Source organism: Hypomesus transpacificus, chromosome 23, assembly GCF_021917145.1.
Source record: "Hypomesus transpacificus isolate Combined female chromosome 23, fHypTra1, whole genome shotgun sequence".
Classification (NCBI taxonomy): domain Eukaryota; kingdom Metazoa; phylum Chordata; class Actinopteri; order Osmeriformes; family Osmeridae; genus Hypomesus; species Hypomesus transpacificus.
Window position 1 is genome coordinate 753,134 of NC_061082.1, and position 15,489 is coordinate 768,622.

Here is a 15,489-nt window from a genome sequence, read left to right on the forward strand (position 1 = left end):
GCAGAATTGTGACATTTAGAACCAGGAAGTGCACATTTCATCTTACATGACAGCGACTGCTGCATGGTCTTAAGACATACTGTGAGTTCATGGAAACCTTCCATTCATATTTTCTTTGTTCCGCTATAATTACAACTCAAAACATGTATTTGCACGTAAGCTTCTTATTTCAGTGCAAACTAACATAAGGATTGTCTCTCCAATTAAAATTAGGAAGCCAGCTACTATAGATAGCTATCCTATCGAAATCGTACTGCTACCGATCCGTTAGCTGGCTAATTACGTTTTTTACTCTGCCATATTCAAAGTGTTGATATTATTCTCACTCGGGCATCTGTCTGGGTATGACATATATTGATTGTAAGTGTCAATATGTGTTTGATCTTATATTTTCCAACTCAAGGGCAATGACAGGGGGAGTGTTGCTGCGAGGTTTGCGGCACCTGCGTCCCCACCGTCATGTCGCGACAGCCCCTCTCACTGGCGCGAGGATTTATCCGGTCCGTCTAGAACCCCCGGTGCCTGGTCAATGTTCCCCGTGGACAACCTATCCTCTTAGAACTCTACACCTGTGCCACAACTTCTGTGCGGGCCACAACAAGTGGTCTAAGGTGAAAAACATTAAAGGGCCCAAAGATGCAGCACGAAGTCGGATGTTCATGAAGTTTAACTTGATGATAAAGATAGCTGTGAAGGGTACGCCTTGACTGAACCTCACGCCCTCTACCAGCTCCACTGCGACTGATTTGCTACTGCAAAGGTTAATGAGATTCCCAAACGTGTGTTTTATTTGGCGCAGATGGCGGTACTAACCCGGACTTCAACGTAAATCTGGCCCACATTGTGGAACAGTGTCGGAGCAAAAACATGCCCAAAGCGTCGATAGAAGCGGCCATCAAGGGAGCGGTAAGTTCACTGTGTTCAGGGATCAGCTGGGTGACATCTAATCTCTTTGGACTTGGCTGAAAGCATCTGCTTAATGAACAAATTATTATTGGCTTGAGGGTCAGCCTTGTAAAGCCTGGTAACAACTGACCATTCCTTGGATCTGACCACTGAAAAATCAAACTTCTGATCCTTGATTTTCTGCTGTACTTTCTATGTGCACTTTTTGTATGTTGTGCAATGATGTCTGCTAAATGAAAACATTCAAATGCTCTGTGTGGTGTGTGTGTTGTTCTGGTGTGTGTGTGGAATGTGTGTGTGTGGTCCAGGAGAAGGCCAAGACAGGGACTCAGAGCACGTATGAGGCCAGGGGTCCTGGAGGCTGCCAGCTGCTCATCCAGGTCCTCACAGACAACAGCACACGCAGCACCCAGGAGCTGAAACACGCTCTCAACAAGCACGGGTCAGGGCAGGGCTGGGGCAGACCTGTCTGTAATGTGTGTTCCTGAGTGTGTTGCTGAGAGTGTTCCTGTGTCTGCAGAGGGATTCTGAGTGATGGGGCTCGTCACAATTTCGACAGGAAGGGCGTGGTGACGGCTGCGGGGGAGGGCGTGTCATCGGACCGGGCTCTGGAGCTGGCCATCGAGGCGGGGGCTGAAGACGTCCAGGAGACCGAGGACGAGGAGGAGAGACCTCTGCTACAGGTGGGTAAGAGGGGGAGGAGCCTGCTACAGGTGGGGAAGAGGGGGAGGAGCCTGCTACAGGTGGGGAAGAGGGGGAGGAGCCTGCTACAGGTGGGGAAGAGGGGGAGGAGCCTGCTACAGGTGGGGAAGAGGAGCCTGCTACAAACATACTTCTCTCAGCTGTGTCTCAGTCCCAGAGTGTGTATCTGACCTCCTGGTCCTCTCCTCCCAGTTTGTGTGTGACGTGTCGGAGATGAAGCATGTCCGGGCCTCTCTGGAGGAGCTCGGAGTCTCCACCCAGTCGTCCGGAATGGAGTTTGTGTCCCACACCCCTGCAGTTCTTCCCCCCGACCAGCTGAGGGCAGCATCTGCTCTGCTGGAAGCCCTGCACGACCACCCCGACGTGGTCCGGGTCTGGCACAACATCCAGGCCCAGAGCTGAACCCTCCTCTGGGGTGGACTCCCTCTGGGGTGGACTCCTCTGGGGTGGACTCCTCTGGATCTCTCTGTGGAAATGTACATTTGTAAAGTCGGTAGATATTGAACAATGATCAGCATTGGATCTGCTTGTCAGAGGACTGCAGGATGAGAAGTTCCTTTTAGGAGATCTGGATCAATGTTGAGCAGTTTGTCACTCTTGTGGGAAAGAGGCATTTTATGATCCCAATGCTGTAATAAAATATACAAATTATTATTTACCTGCCCAAAGTGTGTGAGCCATTGGCATAACTGCTCCAGGGGCGTCGTTAGACCCTTTTTACTGGAGTACGTGCCCCAATATAAATCTGCTATGCCCCAGTAAAATCTAAAGTTTGAGTTTTAACAATGTACTTTATTAGTCAGTGCGTTAATTTAGTTTGATAATCTCAGAAAAAATAAACGCAGTATCCCAATCAACGCTTGTAAAATCAAAGTAGTTTAACCGAAAACACAAACCGATGCTCGCAGAAATCCATGTTAGCGCGCTCTTCTGAGCTTGCTACTGGCCACTGCAGCACGCACACAGAAGTCCAGGTGTCGGACTTGGTACACAAGTAATTATCGAGGTAGGCTAAGAAAACATTTAAAAACTAAAGAAAGTTTCTAAATGTGAGGCCTCCCGATCATCATATTTTGACTAAAACAAAAACAATATTACGTATGAAGCTCAAAAAAACAGTATTTGCGCTAAAATAAATGCGAAAGAAATGGGCGCGCTTGCATTATCTATTGATGTCCCTGCCAAAGCATATATCAAACTTGCGTCCCTGAACTGTTGTATAGTGGGTTAAGCAAGGGAGGTTTCTATAGCCTAGTGGTGCATTGTGCAGCAAGCTAGAAAGAAAAAAAAGGGATATGAATAGGGGCCTGTGCCCCAGTAGTGTTATGTCTAACAACGCCTCTGAACTACTCTGATAACTGCACGTCTGAATCACCTCTGTCTGTGCAACAGGGTTTATCTTATCTGGGATACGGAAAAAGCTGTGAAAAAGCCGTGGCAGAGGTTGAAGCTGAAGGGCGTTGGCCTGGTGTCACAACACAGGTCATTACCCAATCACAGCTCTGCGCCCACAAGCTTACATCAACACTGGTCATTACCCGATCATATCAGCCCTGCGAGCACATGCTTGATCAATACACATCCGCATTAGCGACAGACAACTGCAACATATTGAGTATTTGGACCAGCAATTTTCCAGGTTGAGTTGGGGACCGAATCACAAACCAGGGTTAATGAGGACCCTCTGATAGAGCCCGTCAGTGTGTTGCAGGAGGAGGGGACCACAGCGGTCATTTGTACAAACAATAACAGGAAAAGTCTTGTTGTGGCACAGAGCCCACTTCCTGTTGTTATGTGTGATCTGGTATGGAGCCCACTTCCTGTTGTTATGTGTGATCTGGTATGGAGCCCACTTCCTGTTGTTATGTGTGATCTGGCACAGAGCCCACTTCCTGTTGTTATGTGTGATCTGGCACAGAGCCCACTTCCTGTTGTTATGTGTGATCTGGCACAGAGCCCACTTCCTGTTGTTATGTGTGATCTGGCACAGAGCCCACTTCCTGTTGTTATGTGTGATCTGGTATGGAGCCCACTTCCTGTTGTTATGTGTGATCTGGTATGGAGCCCACTTCCTGTTGTTATGTGTGATCTGGTATGGATCGTGCGGCCTGCCCTCCTGGCTGTGGCATGACATCGATCAGGTCCCAGAGGGAGTGAGGCGTGGCTTTATGGTCCAGTCCTACACTGGTCAGCCCACAGGGTCATCCCCTGGCCTGCATCGAGGCAGAGCAGCCGTCAGACCCGCACCGCAGAACGGGCCCAGGGCAGCAGCAGCACACCTGTTCTAGTTCTAGTGAGACAGAATCTGTCCTCAGTGGAGGGTTCTGAATGGAGCAGAGACCCTGAAGGAAGATTGTAAGTGGAGCAGAGATCCTGAAGGAAGGCTGTGAGTGGAGCAGAGATCCTGAAGGAAGGCTGTGAGTGGAGGAGAGATCCTGAAGGAAGGCTGTGAGTGGAGCAGAGATCCTGAAGGAAGGCTGTGAGTGGAGGAGAGATCCTGAAGGAAGGCTGTCTTCAGAGAGGAGCCTTGTGGATCGTCTCCGAGGGGGATGCGGGCAGACTGGGGAGGAGAGAGAGGAGAGGCCCACCTCAACAGCAGTGAGTCCACCTCTATCCACCTCTCTGTCTCTCCCTAACCCTGACCCTAACATGTCTGCCTTGTGAATGAGTAAAGGAAAACATTTGTGTCAAAATAAACAGTTACAAAATCTTTGTTCCCTGTTCCCTGACAGATCTCCTGGTTCCAGACCAGCTGAGCTCCACCTCCGACGCGGATGCCATGAAGGGCAGGTCTCCGGGCCACCTTGGGGCCCCTGGCTTCAGCCCAGAGCGCCAGGTCCCTCCTGCCCCCCGGGCAGAGCTGCTGGGGCCTTCCAAGGTGAAGGATCGGACCCAGCACGTCACTGAGAAGGTGACGCAGGTACGACACGCCACGCCACCGTTCGGTTCCTCAAACTCTTATTGTGGCGTCCCTGAGTGTGATGGAGCGGCCCAGTGATTTACGTCTCAGAACAGAATCAATATTTACTAGCTATGTTATAGTGCGTACGGTCAATATTGACATGTTTGTTCCATATTATATGAATGCAGTGCTCATCAGTCAATACTGACACACTTAACTGCATGCAATTTTTCACATGGGGTGTCGACATCCTCTAAGACTACTTGAAACACCCACCAACATTGGACCAATTCATTTCAACACCTGCATTCAGATATCTAGTCCAGAAGCCCCTCTGAGCGGGCGTTGACTCCTGCATGGTAGCTTTCCCAGCGCAGCCTGGACACCGACAGCGATGTGGTTAAACCCAGTGTTGGAAAAATCACTACTGTAGGAAAGTGCTGTTTCCCTCTGGGAGGGCTGAGAGGCAGCACAGAGCAGCTGGCTGGACCCATGCTACCACTGCCCTCTACTGGTGTCCAGAGAACTGCCTTCTGGATGGGAACCCCTGGTACATGTTTACCAGAAATGAGAGACCTGGGGCCTCATGTATAAACGTTGCGTACGCACAAAAAGCTTGCGTACGATGGTTTTCAGGCACACTTTGTGATGTATAAAGATTTACTTGACGTGAGAATGTGCGGGCCGTCACGGAAACTTTTGAGCAGACGTGAGAATGTGCGGACCGTCCGCAAAATCTTGTCTGGCTCTGTAACATGGCGAATTCCAACTGAAAAGTGCCGAGACTCACCAAACATTACAAAATAAAGTTTCCACTAGTACGTTATGACGTTGACTATTCAAAAAACATAAAAATAAACGTTTTATCATTAATGTGGATGATCATATCAAAATGCCAAAACCCAAAACGGGAAATGCTATGTAGCCTTCTGTTTATACCGCCACCACTTAATAACTTCTGTTAAACTTGAGGCTGTCAAACGAACGACAAAATCATGCTGTTACGATGCGCCACCACTTGTTTCTTCATTTAAAGTTTTATATCGGACCATTTCTTCTTAATTTCTGCCATGGTCCGGTTCTCTGAACCCACAGCATTTATGGCCCTATAATAATAATGATAATTTTATTTGTAATGCACTTTACATTTAGCTAAATCTCAAAGTGCTGTCTTTTGTCACTACAGTTTTTTTTATTTGCTTTGGTACTATTTCCACAAGTAAGGTGTACATTTTCAAAACTCTTAGTACAAAGATCCAAACTGATCACACTTGTAACGCAGCTAGTCATTCTTTCAAAACCTCATGGAATGCTTTCAAACACAAGATTATTGTAATATGTAATGGGAACATTTGGTTTAATCACCGAAACACAACAGTATGATCTTCTTTCAGTTTAGTACTCTTAACAATCAGTTCATCCAACAGCAAACAATGCAAGATACATGTTTCAAATCGGCCTTAGAAGTGCTGAAATTAAAATGCTACAGTACTATGTAAAAGACAGATTACAGTTTCACATTAGGCAATACACTTACATTACTCACATTTACATAATCTATAACTTCCTAAATTGCCCACCTCTCTGACCTCTCTGTTGGAGCCCATGCCCACCTCTCTGACGGATCTCTTGTCCACAAGCTCTTCCTATTCCCGGCTGTCTATCCTGCTCCATGTTGAAATAATTTGCCAGTGTTTACACCCCTACTTTTACGTATATCAAATGACTAATTGTGGTTACCCCAATTTGAAATCAAGTAGTAATAACGAGTATTCATCATGTGTGGTTACAGTAATTTATATGTTCGTACAAAAACAAATTGTATTTCTTTAGTTCTCACAATCGATATACTGTTTATTGCTGAAATGAAAATATATAGGTTTACCAAACGGTTCAGTGATTAACCATTAAGATCTGTTGGATTCAGTGTTGGTCAAATATATTTACGCAAATTAAATGAGAAGCATATCAAAAGTATCATGAGCATTGCATTGTGAAAGACAATTACTTCATATGAAAAACTGATTGTGTATTTTGTGCGTTGTACTTTGTCAATTGACATGTGATTACATGTTTGAAAAAACTGACTTTTTGATGATTTGCTTTGAGTTTTGTACTGTGAGGTTTTACCACATACTTGTGAAAATAGTACCAAAGCGAATAAAAAAAACTGTAATACCTGATGACAGGCCGCCAAACAGGACACATTTTCTTGCCTCCTCCTCTGTTGTCAGAACCGCGATCTCACAGTCACCGTAGTTCTTCAAATAAACGCTGCAGCGTTTAACGTTCATTTTTGGTGCTGCGTTTCTTCGAGGGCGGCGTTTCTTCGAATAAATACGGTAATTCAGACAACGAAATGACCTCAGGAGCGCATTTATAGTCCATCTGCATATTCATTTATGGGAGGAGGCAAGGTGGGGTCAGTGGCTCGTTCACGTGCGGTCAATCTCACGTTGATTGTGATTTATAAAGGAAAGGTGCGCAGGACCTGGCATACGACCGGTTTTATACATGTGAATATTTTTGTGCGTAGGTACTTTTCGAGTTTTGGCCGTACGCAATCTTCTGGTATGAAAGCTGCGCAATCCTTTATACATGAGGCCCCAGGAGATGTGGTGTTGATGAGAATCCGGGGGAATGTGTTTTTCTGTAGTTGATCTGACATCAGCAGTGGTAACATGTGACCCTGTCATCTTATGCAGACTCTCTCTCTCTGTCTCTCTCTCTCTGTCTCTCTCTCTCTGTCTCTGTCTCTCTTTCTCTCTCTCTCTCTGTCTCTCTCTCTGTCTCTCTCTCTCTCTGGGTCTTGTTTGATGGGGTCATGTGTTGATTGCATGGCCAGAGGGTCAAATGATCCACTGAACAATCATTCTGGTAAATCAGTCCCGGAGAGAGAGACCTCTAGCAGACTGGATAATCAGTCTTAGAGAGAGAGACCTCTAGCAGACTGGATAATCAGTCCCAGAGAGAGAGACCTCTAGCAGACTGGATAAACAGGACCCCACATCTCTGCAGCTCATCTAGTTTCATGCTAAATTAAAAGCTTCCTCAGGCACTGCGGCCTGACCAATGACAGGAGAGAAGGGTTTGTAGCTGCAGAGGTCTGGATTAAAAACAGTCCGATACAATAATCTATAGATAATTAACAGGTAACAATATAAGTTTTATCATGTATCCCTAGCATTTGTTCACATTCACTCAACCATAAAATGAAACTTTGATGACTAAATACATTTATGATTGAAAAAATTGTTGATAACATTTCTACATTTCATGAATGCTAAACACACAACAAAGCTACATGTCACCCCTGAGGAGAATCCCTGTCCTTCCCAGGTGTTATCCTTGGAGTCAGATGTGCTTCCAGAGTACAAGCTCCAGCCTCTGGACACCTCCAGATGGACCCTGCTGCACTACAGCCCCTTCAAGGCCATGTGGGACTGGCTGATCCTGCTGCTGGTCCTCCACACTGCCGTGTTCACCCCCTACTCCGCCGCCTTCCTCCTGGACGAACACCGGGATGTCGGCAGGAAGAGCTGTGGCTACACCTGCGACCCCCTCAACCTGGTGGACCTCCTGGTGGACATCCTGTTCATCGTGGACATCGGCATCAACTTCAGGACCACCTACGTGAACCACACTGACGAGGTGGTCACCCAGCCTGGCAGCATCGCACTGCACTACATCAAGGGTTGGTTCCCCATCGACCTGGTGGCCGCCGTGCCCTTCGACCTGCTGATCTTAGGCTCCGGCTCTGACGAGGTGAGGACAGGGTTTCATCATATACTACATTTAGATGTCATTTATACATTATGTGTTGTTGAAAACTGCAAATCCGTCCCTTCCACTTTTTATTATATATATATTTAATTCTTAGTCAGTTGTTTTTTAAGTTAGTAGCGTTGGTTAGGATAAGTAGGGTTAGTAAGAGTTAGTTTCACCCACATTAGAAAACAATCCCAGGTCCCTGGATGAGGAACACACCATCACTGTTGTCAGGATTGTGATTGTGATTAAACTAGACTTAGTGATGAATATGATGTTGATAACAGTGTTAGCTGCAGACAGCCATCGACTACGTGATGTCTCCTGTTCCCTCGTCCAGACTACGTGATGTCTCCTGTTCCCTCGTCCAGTCTACGTGATGTCTCCTGTTCCCTCGTCCAGTCTACGTGATGTCTCCTGTTCCCTCGTCCAGACTACGTGATGTCTCCTGTTTCCTCGTCCAGTCTACGTGATGTCTCCTGTTCCCTCGTCCAGACTACGTGATGTCTCCTGTTTCCTCGTCCAGTCTACGTGATGTCTCCTGTTCCCTCGTCCAGTCTACGTGATGTCTCCTGTTCCCTCGTCCAGTCTACGTGATGTCTCCTGTTCCCTCGTCCAGACTACGTGATGTCTCCTGTTCCCTCGTCCAGACTACGTGATGTCTCCTGTTCCATCGTCCAGACTACGTGATGTCTCCTGTTCCCTCGTCCAGTTCCGTCGTCCTACTCCAGTCTAGCTCTACTCTCTCCGTCTTCTCTCCTATTATACTGTCTCTCTTCCTGGTGACCCTCCAAAGATGGCCACTCTCATTGGCCTATTGAAGACGGCACGTCTTCTCCGATTGGTCCGCGTGGCCAGGAAGCTGGACCGCTACTCGGAGTACGGCGCTGCCGTCCTCTTCCTGCTCATGTGCACGTTCGTGCTCATCGCCCATTGGCTGGCCTGCATCTGGTACGCCATCGGCTTCGTGGAGCGTCCGTACACGGAGACGGGCTGGCTGGACAACCTGGCGGAGCAGCTGGGGAAACGCTACAACGACAGCGACGCCACGTCCGGTCCGTCCAACAAGGACAAGTACGTGACGGCTCTGTACTTCACCTTCAGCAGCCTGACCAGCGTGGGCTTTGGGAACGTCTCCCCCAACACCAACTCTGAGAAGCTGTTCTCCATCTGCGTCATGGTCATTGGATGTGAGTCCAGCAGATGCTTTCTAGAACTAAAGCAATTTTACATTTTGTTTTTGAATATATATATACAGAAGTTTAAATTTGATCCATTTAGCAGATACTTTTTGACCCAAAGCGACGTACAAACAGTTCATATAGCAAGTGCAGAACCAGGAAGGTTCTGTACTTGGTCTGTCTGACCTGTACCCTCTGACCTCCGCCAGCCCTCATGTACTGAGTCACCTGTCTGACCTTCAACCTCTGACCTCCACCAGCCCTCATGTACTCAGTCACCTGTCTGACCTTCAACCTCTGACCTCCACCAGCCCTCATGTACTGAGTCATCTGTCTGACCTTCAACCTCTGACCTCCCCCAGCCCTCATGTAATGAGTCATCTGTCTGACCTTCAACCTCTGACCTCCACCAGCCCTCATGTACTGAGTCATCTGTCTGACCTTCAACCTCTGACCTCCACCAGCCCTCATGTACGCCAGCATCTTCGGGAACGTGTCGGCCATCATCCAGCGCCTGTACTCGGGCACCACGCGCTACCACACCCAGATACTGCGGGTGAAGGAGTTCATCCGCTTCCACCAGATCCCCGGAGGACTGCGCCAGCGCCTGGAGGACTACTTCCAGCACGCCTGGTCCTACACCAACGGCATCGACATGAACGCAGTAAGTTGGCTCAGTGCCCTGGGTTGTGTGTTGTGATGGGTTGGATGGGTAATGGGATGAGTGTTCATTGAGCTGCTGATGGAATCCTGCTGCACTGTTTAACTGTGTCTCTTTGGGGGGTTTGTCCTCGTCTTCCTCGAGGGCTCAGTATCTCCTGATCTCAGATGGCAAATGTACACACATCCTCACTTCAGTAGAAGTAAATATGTTTAAAGTACTGACTTTTTCTTTCAAGTTAAAGTAAAGAAAACAATTAATGTCAACCTTTTCGAAAGCTTTTTGGGGAAAATATTTTTTTACCTTTTATATTTTTTTTTTTGAGTCCTCATCAAGTACTCATCAATGATACAAACCCCCTAACCCTAACCCCCCTAACCCAAACCCCATGAGGGACATGTCCCCTCCATCTCCACCCGGACGACCGAGTCACATCAGCTCTGCTCTCTGTGTTGACCCCCTCTGTCAAGGTGCTAAAGGGCTTCCCGGAGTGTCTGCAAGCGGACATCTGCCTGCACCTGAACCGCAGCCTGCTACAGAACTGCAAGGCATTCCGGGGGGGCAGCCAGGCATGCCTCCGCGCCCTGGCCATGCGCTTCAAGACCGTGCACGCCCCACCAGCCGACACGCTCGTCCACTTCGGAGACGTCCTCACCGCCATCTACTTCCTGTCCAGGGGCTCCATCCAGATCACCCGCAACAACGTGGTGGTGGCCATACTGGGTAAACACTGTGACCTCTGACCTCTACACTATGACACATACACTTGCATGAAGTCATACATTCTTCCAGCTCTCACGCCCCCACTCTTTACCAGGGGTCTTATATCACAATAACACCCTCCCCACATCTCTCTGTCTCTCATCTGTCTCTCTCTCCTCTCTGTCCTCTCTCTCATCTCTCTGTCTCTCATCTGTCTCTCTTTCCTCTCTGTCCTCTCTCTCATCTCTTTGTCTATCATCTCTCATCTCTCTGTCTCTCTCTCTAGAGAAGAACGACATCTTCGGGGAGGCCCTGTACTCGGAGCCAGGGAAGTCCAACGCAGACGTGCGTGCCCTGACCTACTGTGACCTCCAGCGCATCCAGCGGGACGACCTCCTGGAGGTGCTGGACATGTTCCCCAGCTTCGCCCACTCTTTTTGGAGGAACCTGGAGATCACCTTCCACCTGCGAGACGTAAGGGACCAATTCACCAGACATACACTCACTGTTTTACACGTTTTAATATCAAATGTATTGGATTATTAAATGATAATAGGAAATCTTAGGAAAATAAGGAAATATTGTGTTGTTCATAATTATGACTGGGTGTATAGTAGAAATCCATCTGTCTCCATACGCAGTGTGTGTGTGTGTGTGTGTGTGTCTCCAGGATGAGCAGCTTCCACCCCTGACCTCGCTGGCAGACTCAGGAGACGAGTGGGTCTGCCACTCCGGACACAGAGGGCACTCCCTGGACTGCAGGAACAGACCCGGTCAGTCACACAGCCCTGCATCTGACTCAACCTACAACTGATTCATCCTAGGACTGATTCAAACTGGGATTGATTCAACCTGAGACTGATTCATCCTGGGACTGATTCAACTTGTTATTGACTCAACCAAGGACTGACGTGATCATTACTTTACAAGAGAAACAGTTAATTACTGTGATCTATTAGGACCAAGGTTCATTAAATGAAAAACTATATTTACACACAGTATATTCGATATATAAAATGACAATAGTAGTAATAATGTTAGTAATGATATTATAATAGTACTAGTGATAATAGTAAAGTGAATAGTTGTAATGACATATATGATAGTACACCTGTGTATGTTGATGATGGTAACGTTGGTGTGCTTCCTGGTTAGACGGGATGGACCAGGACGACCCGTACCCCTGCCGGCATTGCTCCGCCCCCCTGAGCGCGTGGGAGGAGCTCTGCAGCTGTGGCTCCTCCTCTTCCTCCTCCCACACCAGTGACAAGCCCCACCCACCCCGGGGCAGGGGGGAGGAGGGACTGGGCTACACCCCCCCTGGGGTGCAGCTGTTGCCCCCTAGTGGCGTCTCCAGACCACAGGAGCGCTCCATGGAGCGGGCCCTGCCAGGTACCTGGCAGCTCTTCTCCTGAATAACTACAGTGTACCTATAGTAACAACACTACAGTGTACCTATAGTAACAACACTACAGTGTACCTATAGTAACGACACTACAGTGTACCTATAGTAACAACTCTACAGTGTACCTATAGTAACAACACTACAGTGTACCTATAGTAACAACACTACAGTGTACCTATAGTAACAACACTACAGTGTACCTATAGTAACAACACTACAGTGTACCTATAGTAACAACACTACAGTGTACCTATAGTAACAACACTACAGTGTACCTATAGTAACAACACTACAGTGTACCTATAGTAACGACACTACAGTGTACCTATAGTAACAACTCTACAGTGTACCTATAGTAACAACACTACAGTGTACCTATAGTAACAACACTACAGTGTACCTATAGTAACAACACTACAGTGTACCTATAGTAACAACTCTACAGTGTACCTATAGTAACAACACTACAGTGTACCTATAGTAACAACACTACAGTGTACCTATAGTAACAACACTACAGTGTACCTATAGTAACAACACTACAGTGTACCTATAGTACCACTCTACAGTGTACCTATAGTAACAACACTACAGTGTACCTATAGTACCACTCTACAGTGTACCTATAGTAACAACACTACAGTGTACCTATAGTAACAACACTACAGTGTACCTATAGTAACAACACTACAGTGTACCTATAGTAACGACACTACACTGTACCTATAGTAACAACACTACAGTGTACCTATAGTACCACTCTACAGTGTACCTATAGTAACAACACTACAGTGTACCTATAGTAACAACATTACAGTGTACCTATAGTAACGACACTACACTGTACCTATAGTAACGACACTACACTGTACCTATGGTAACGACACTACAGTGTACCTATAGTAACAACACTACAGTGTACCTATAGTAACAACACTACAGTGTACCTATAGTAACGACACTACAGTGTACCTATAGTAACGACACTACACTCTACCTATAGTAACAACACTACAGTGTACCTATAGTAACGACACTACAGTGTACCTATAGCAACGACACTACACTCTACCTATAATAACGACCCTACACTCTACCTATAGTAACGACACTACACTGTACCTATAGTAACAACATTACAGTGTACCTATAGTAACAACACTACAGTGTACCTATAGTAACAACATTGTAGGCACTAATTATTACTAATGAAACTTGGTATAGGGTATGTAGGGCTTTCCAGGTGAAAGTAGTTGTTAATATAGATCTTATGTCATATAATGCAATTTAATTATTAATCTAACATGATACTATAGGTATTCCTATGTTACACAGTCGTTTATGTAACCTGAATATAAAGGGTTGCCGTACTAAGTTTTCTTCCCGTTGAATGAGGAACACATGTAACTAATGGAAGTAGTCCTAATGGTGTTGGGGACTGTGCCTGCAGCCTCTCTGTTGGCCGTTTCCGGGGCCGGTTCCGGGGCCGTTTCCGGGGCCGTTTCCGAGGTGTACAGGTACTGGCCGTCCGGCTCCCCCCAGTACCCCGCCCGCGGCTGGCACTCCTCCTCCATCAGGGCCACTCCGGCCCCGCCCCTGGCCCCGCCCCCCAGCGACCTGGAGACGCGGCTGGAGCTACTGCAGTCACAGCTCCACAGGTAACGTGGGATTCAAACCTGCTACTTCTTGATATGCAGCTGGTTCGCATAAAAAACGTCTGCTGAGTGAATAAATATAATCAACATCAAATATTTTTCAATGGCATCATGTTGAGCTGTATGTGTGGGTCTCTGGACAGGCTGGAGACGCGCATGACAGCTGACATCACTGTGATCCTGCAGCTGCTGCAGGGGCAGGTGGTCCCCCCTGCCTACAGCAGCCCAGCCGGCCTCTACAGTACCACAGACCCGGACCTTCATAGCCTCTACCCCCCACCCACCCTGGCCCTGGACAGCCCCCCCCCACAGGTACACTCACCTGGTCATCCAGCAGCTTGAACTGACAAGTGTACAGGAAGCTCAGCAGCTCTGGGTCCTTGTGAAGAGACAGTGACGTTGGGGACAGTGCTCAGCTCGTAGACACCAGCTCGGCTCGTAGACACCAGCTCGGCTCGTAGACACCAGCTCAGCAGCATCAATTTGAGGTCAGCAGGGTTTTGAACCTCGTCTTGTGTGTTTCAGCCGTCTGCAGACGTGAGGTCAGAGGTCAGGTCCCAGGAGTCCCTGTCCTCAGGCATCCACGTCACCCTGGCCTCGGACGACACCATGTCCGTTACCCCGGAGACGGAGGGGAGAGCGTTGCTAGGCGCCCAGGCCTCGGTCCGGCCCTCTATAACGGGGCCTCCAGGACTGAGCAGGAGACTGCGATTCCCCTCCCTGCCTGGGAGCCTGGACCTCCCCCCCGGCCCAGAGGACCTCCCCCCCGGCCCAGAGGACGTCCACACACACCTGTCAGACCCAGCGCTGCCTCTCACATGAAGCCCCCACACCGTCCGACCCCCCGGCCCAGAGGACGTCCACACACACCTGTCAGACCCAGCGCTGCCTCTCACATGAAGCCCCCACACCGTCCGACCCCCCCGGCCCAGAGGACGTCCACACACACCTGTCAGACCCAGCGCTGCCTCTCACATGAAGCCCCCACACCGTCCGACCCCCCGGCCCAGAGGACATCCACACACACCTGTCAGACCCAGCGCTGCCTCTCACATGAAGCCCCCACAGCGTCCGACCCCCCGGCCCCAAACACAGCCCTCACACCGTCCGACCCCCCGGCCCCAAACACAGCCCCCACACAGTCTGACCCTCCGGCCCCAAACACAGCCCTCACACAGTCTCCCCCTCCGGCCCCAAACACAGCCCTCACCTTGCTGCCGTCTTTCACTTGTGTATTAGTTTTCACTTTACATCCCCTGCAGGTGAGACACCCTACCAGGCTGGTTTCCAGGCTGGTTTCCAGGCTGAGTATGACGCAGCTCTCTGGACCTGAACTTTCTCAGTGGTTACAAAAATCAATTGAATACCTCAGTAGCAGTTGAGTACTAACAGAACATTAAGTATTTTGAAGCAGCAGCCAGCATCTTGCTCTGCATCTTAAAGAACTAAACCTCTACCTGACTTTTTTTCTTTCTTGACTGTACAATAGTTTTATTGAGCTGATATAATAGTTTTTTCTGTAGTAAAATTCATACATTTTTCTTCTTCTCAAATGTCTGTCTAATGTATATATACCACTAACCCCAAGTTATTTAGTAGACTGTTTA

At 48.2% G+C, this 15,489-nt stretch overlaps 2 protein-coding genes across 3 annotated transcripts; both read left to right on the forward strand.

Annotated features, from left to right (window-relative positions):
- Positions 1–2,262, forward strand: LOC124485397 (translational activator of cytochrome c oxidase 1-like). Of its 2 annotated transcripts, none has more exons than XM_047046988.1 (6): positions 1–81; positions 404–696; positions 800–906; positions 1,215–1,348; positions 1,427–1,589; positions 1,801–2,262. In XM_047046988.1, exons 2-6 carry the CDS (start codon positions 408–410, stop codon positions 2,008–2,010), a joined length of 903 nt encoding a protein of 300 aa, XP_046902944.1. In that variant the 5' UTR covers positions 1–81; positions 404–407; the 3' UTR covers positions 2,011–2,262. The 2 variants fall into 2 exon arrangements, with proteins under 2 accessions (XP_046902944.1, XP_046902946.1); XM_047046990.1 differs by having other exon boundaries at positions 1,466–1,589.
- Positions 2,263–2,911: 649 nt separating this feature from the next.
- On the forward strand, positions 2,912–15,362 carry LOC124485508 (potassium voltage-gated channel subfamily H member 6-like). The gene is made up of 12 exons (XM_047047172.1): positions 2,912–4,206; positions 4,341–4,528; positions 7,850–8,275; positions 9,075–9,468; positions 9,924–10,123; positions 10,591–10,843; positions 11,109–11,296; positions 11,493–11,595; positions 11,978–12,214; positions 13,678–13,885; positions 14,026–14,194; positions 14,408–15,362. The coding sequence occupies exons 1-12, from the start codon at positions 4,158–4,160 to the stop codon at positions 14,702–14,704; spliced, it is 2,712 nt and encodes a 903-aa protein (XP_046903128.1). The 5' UTR covers positions 2,912–4,157; the 3' UTR covers positions 14,705–15,362.
- Positions 15,363–15,489: the final 127 nt, after the last annotated feature.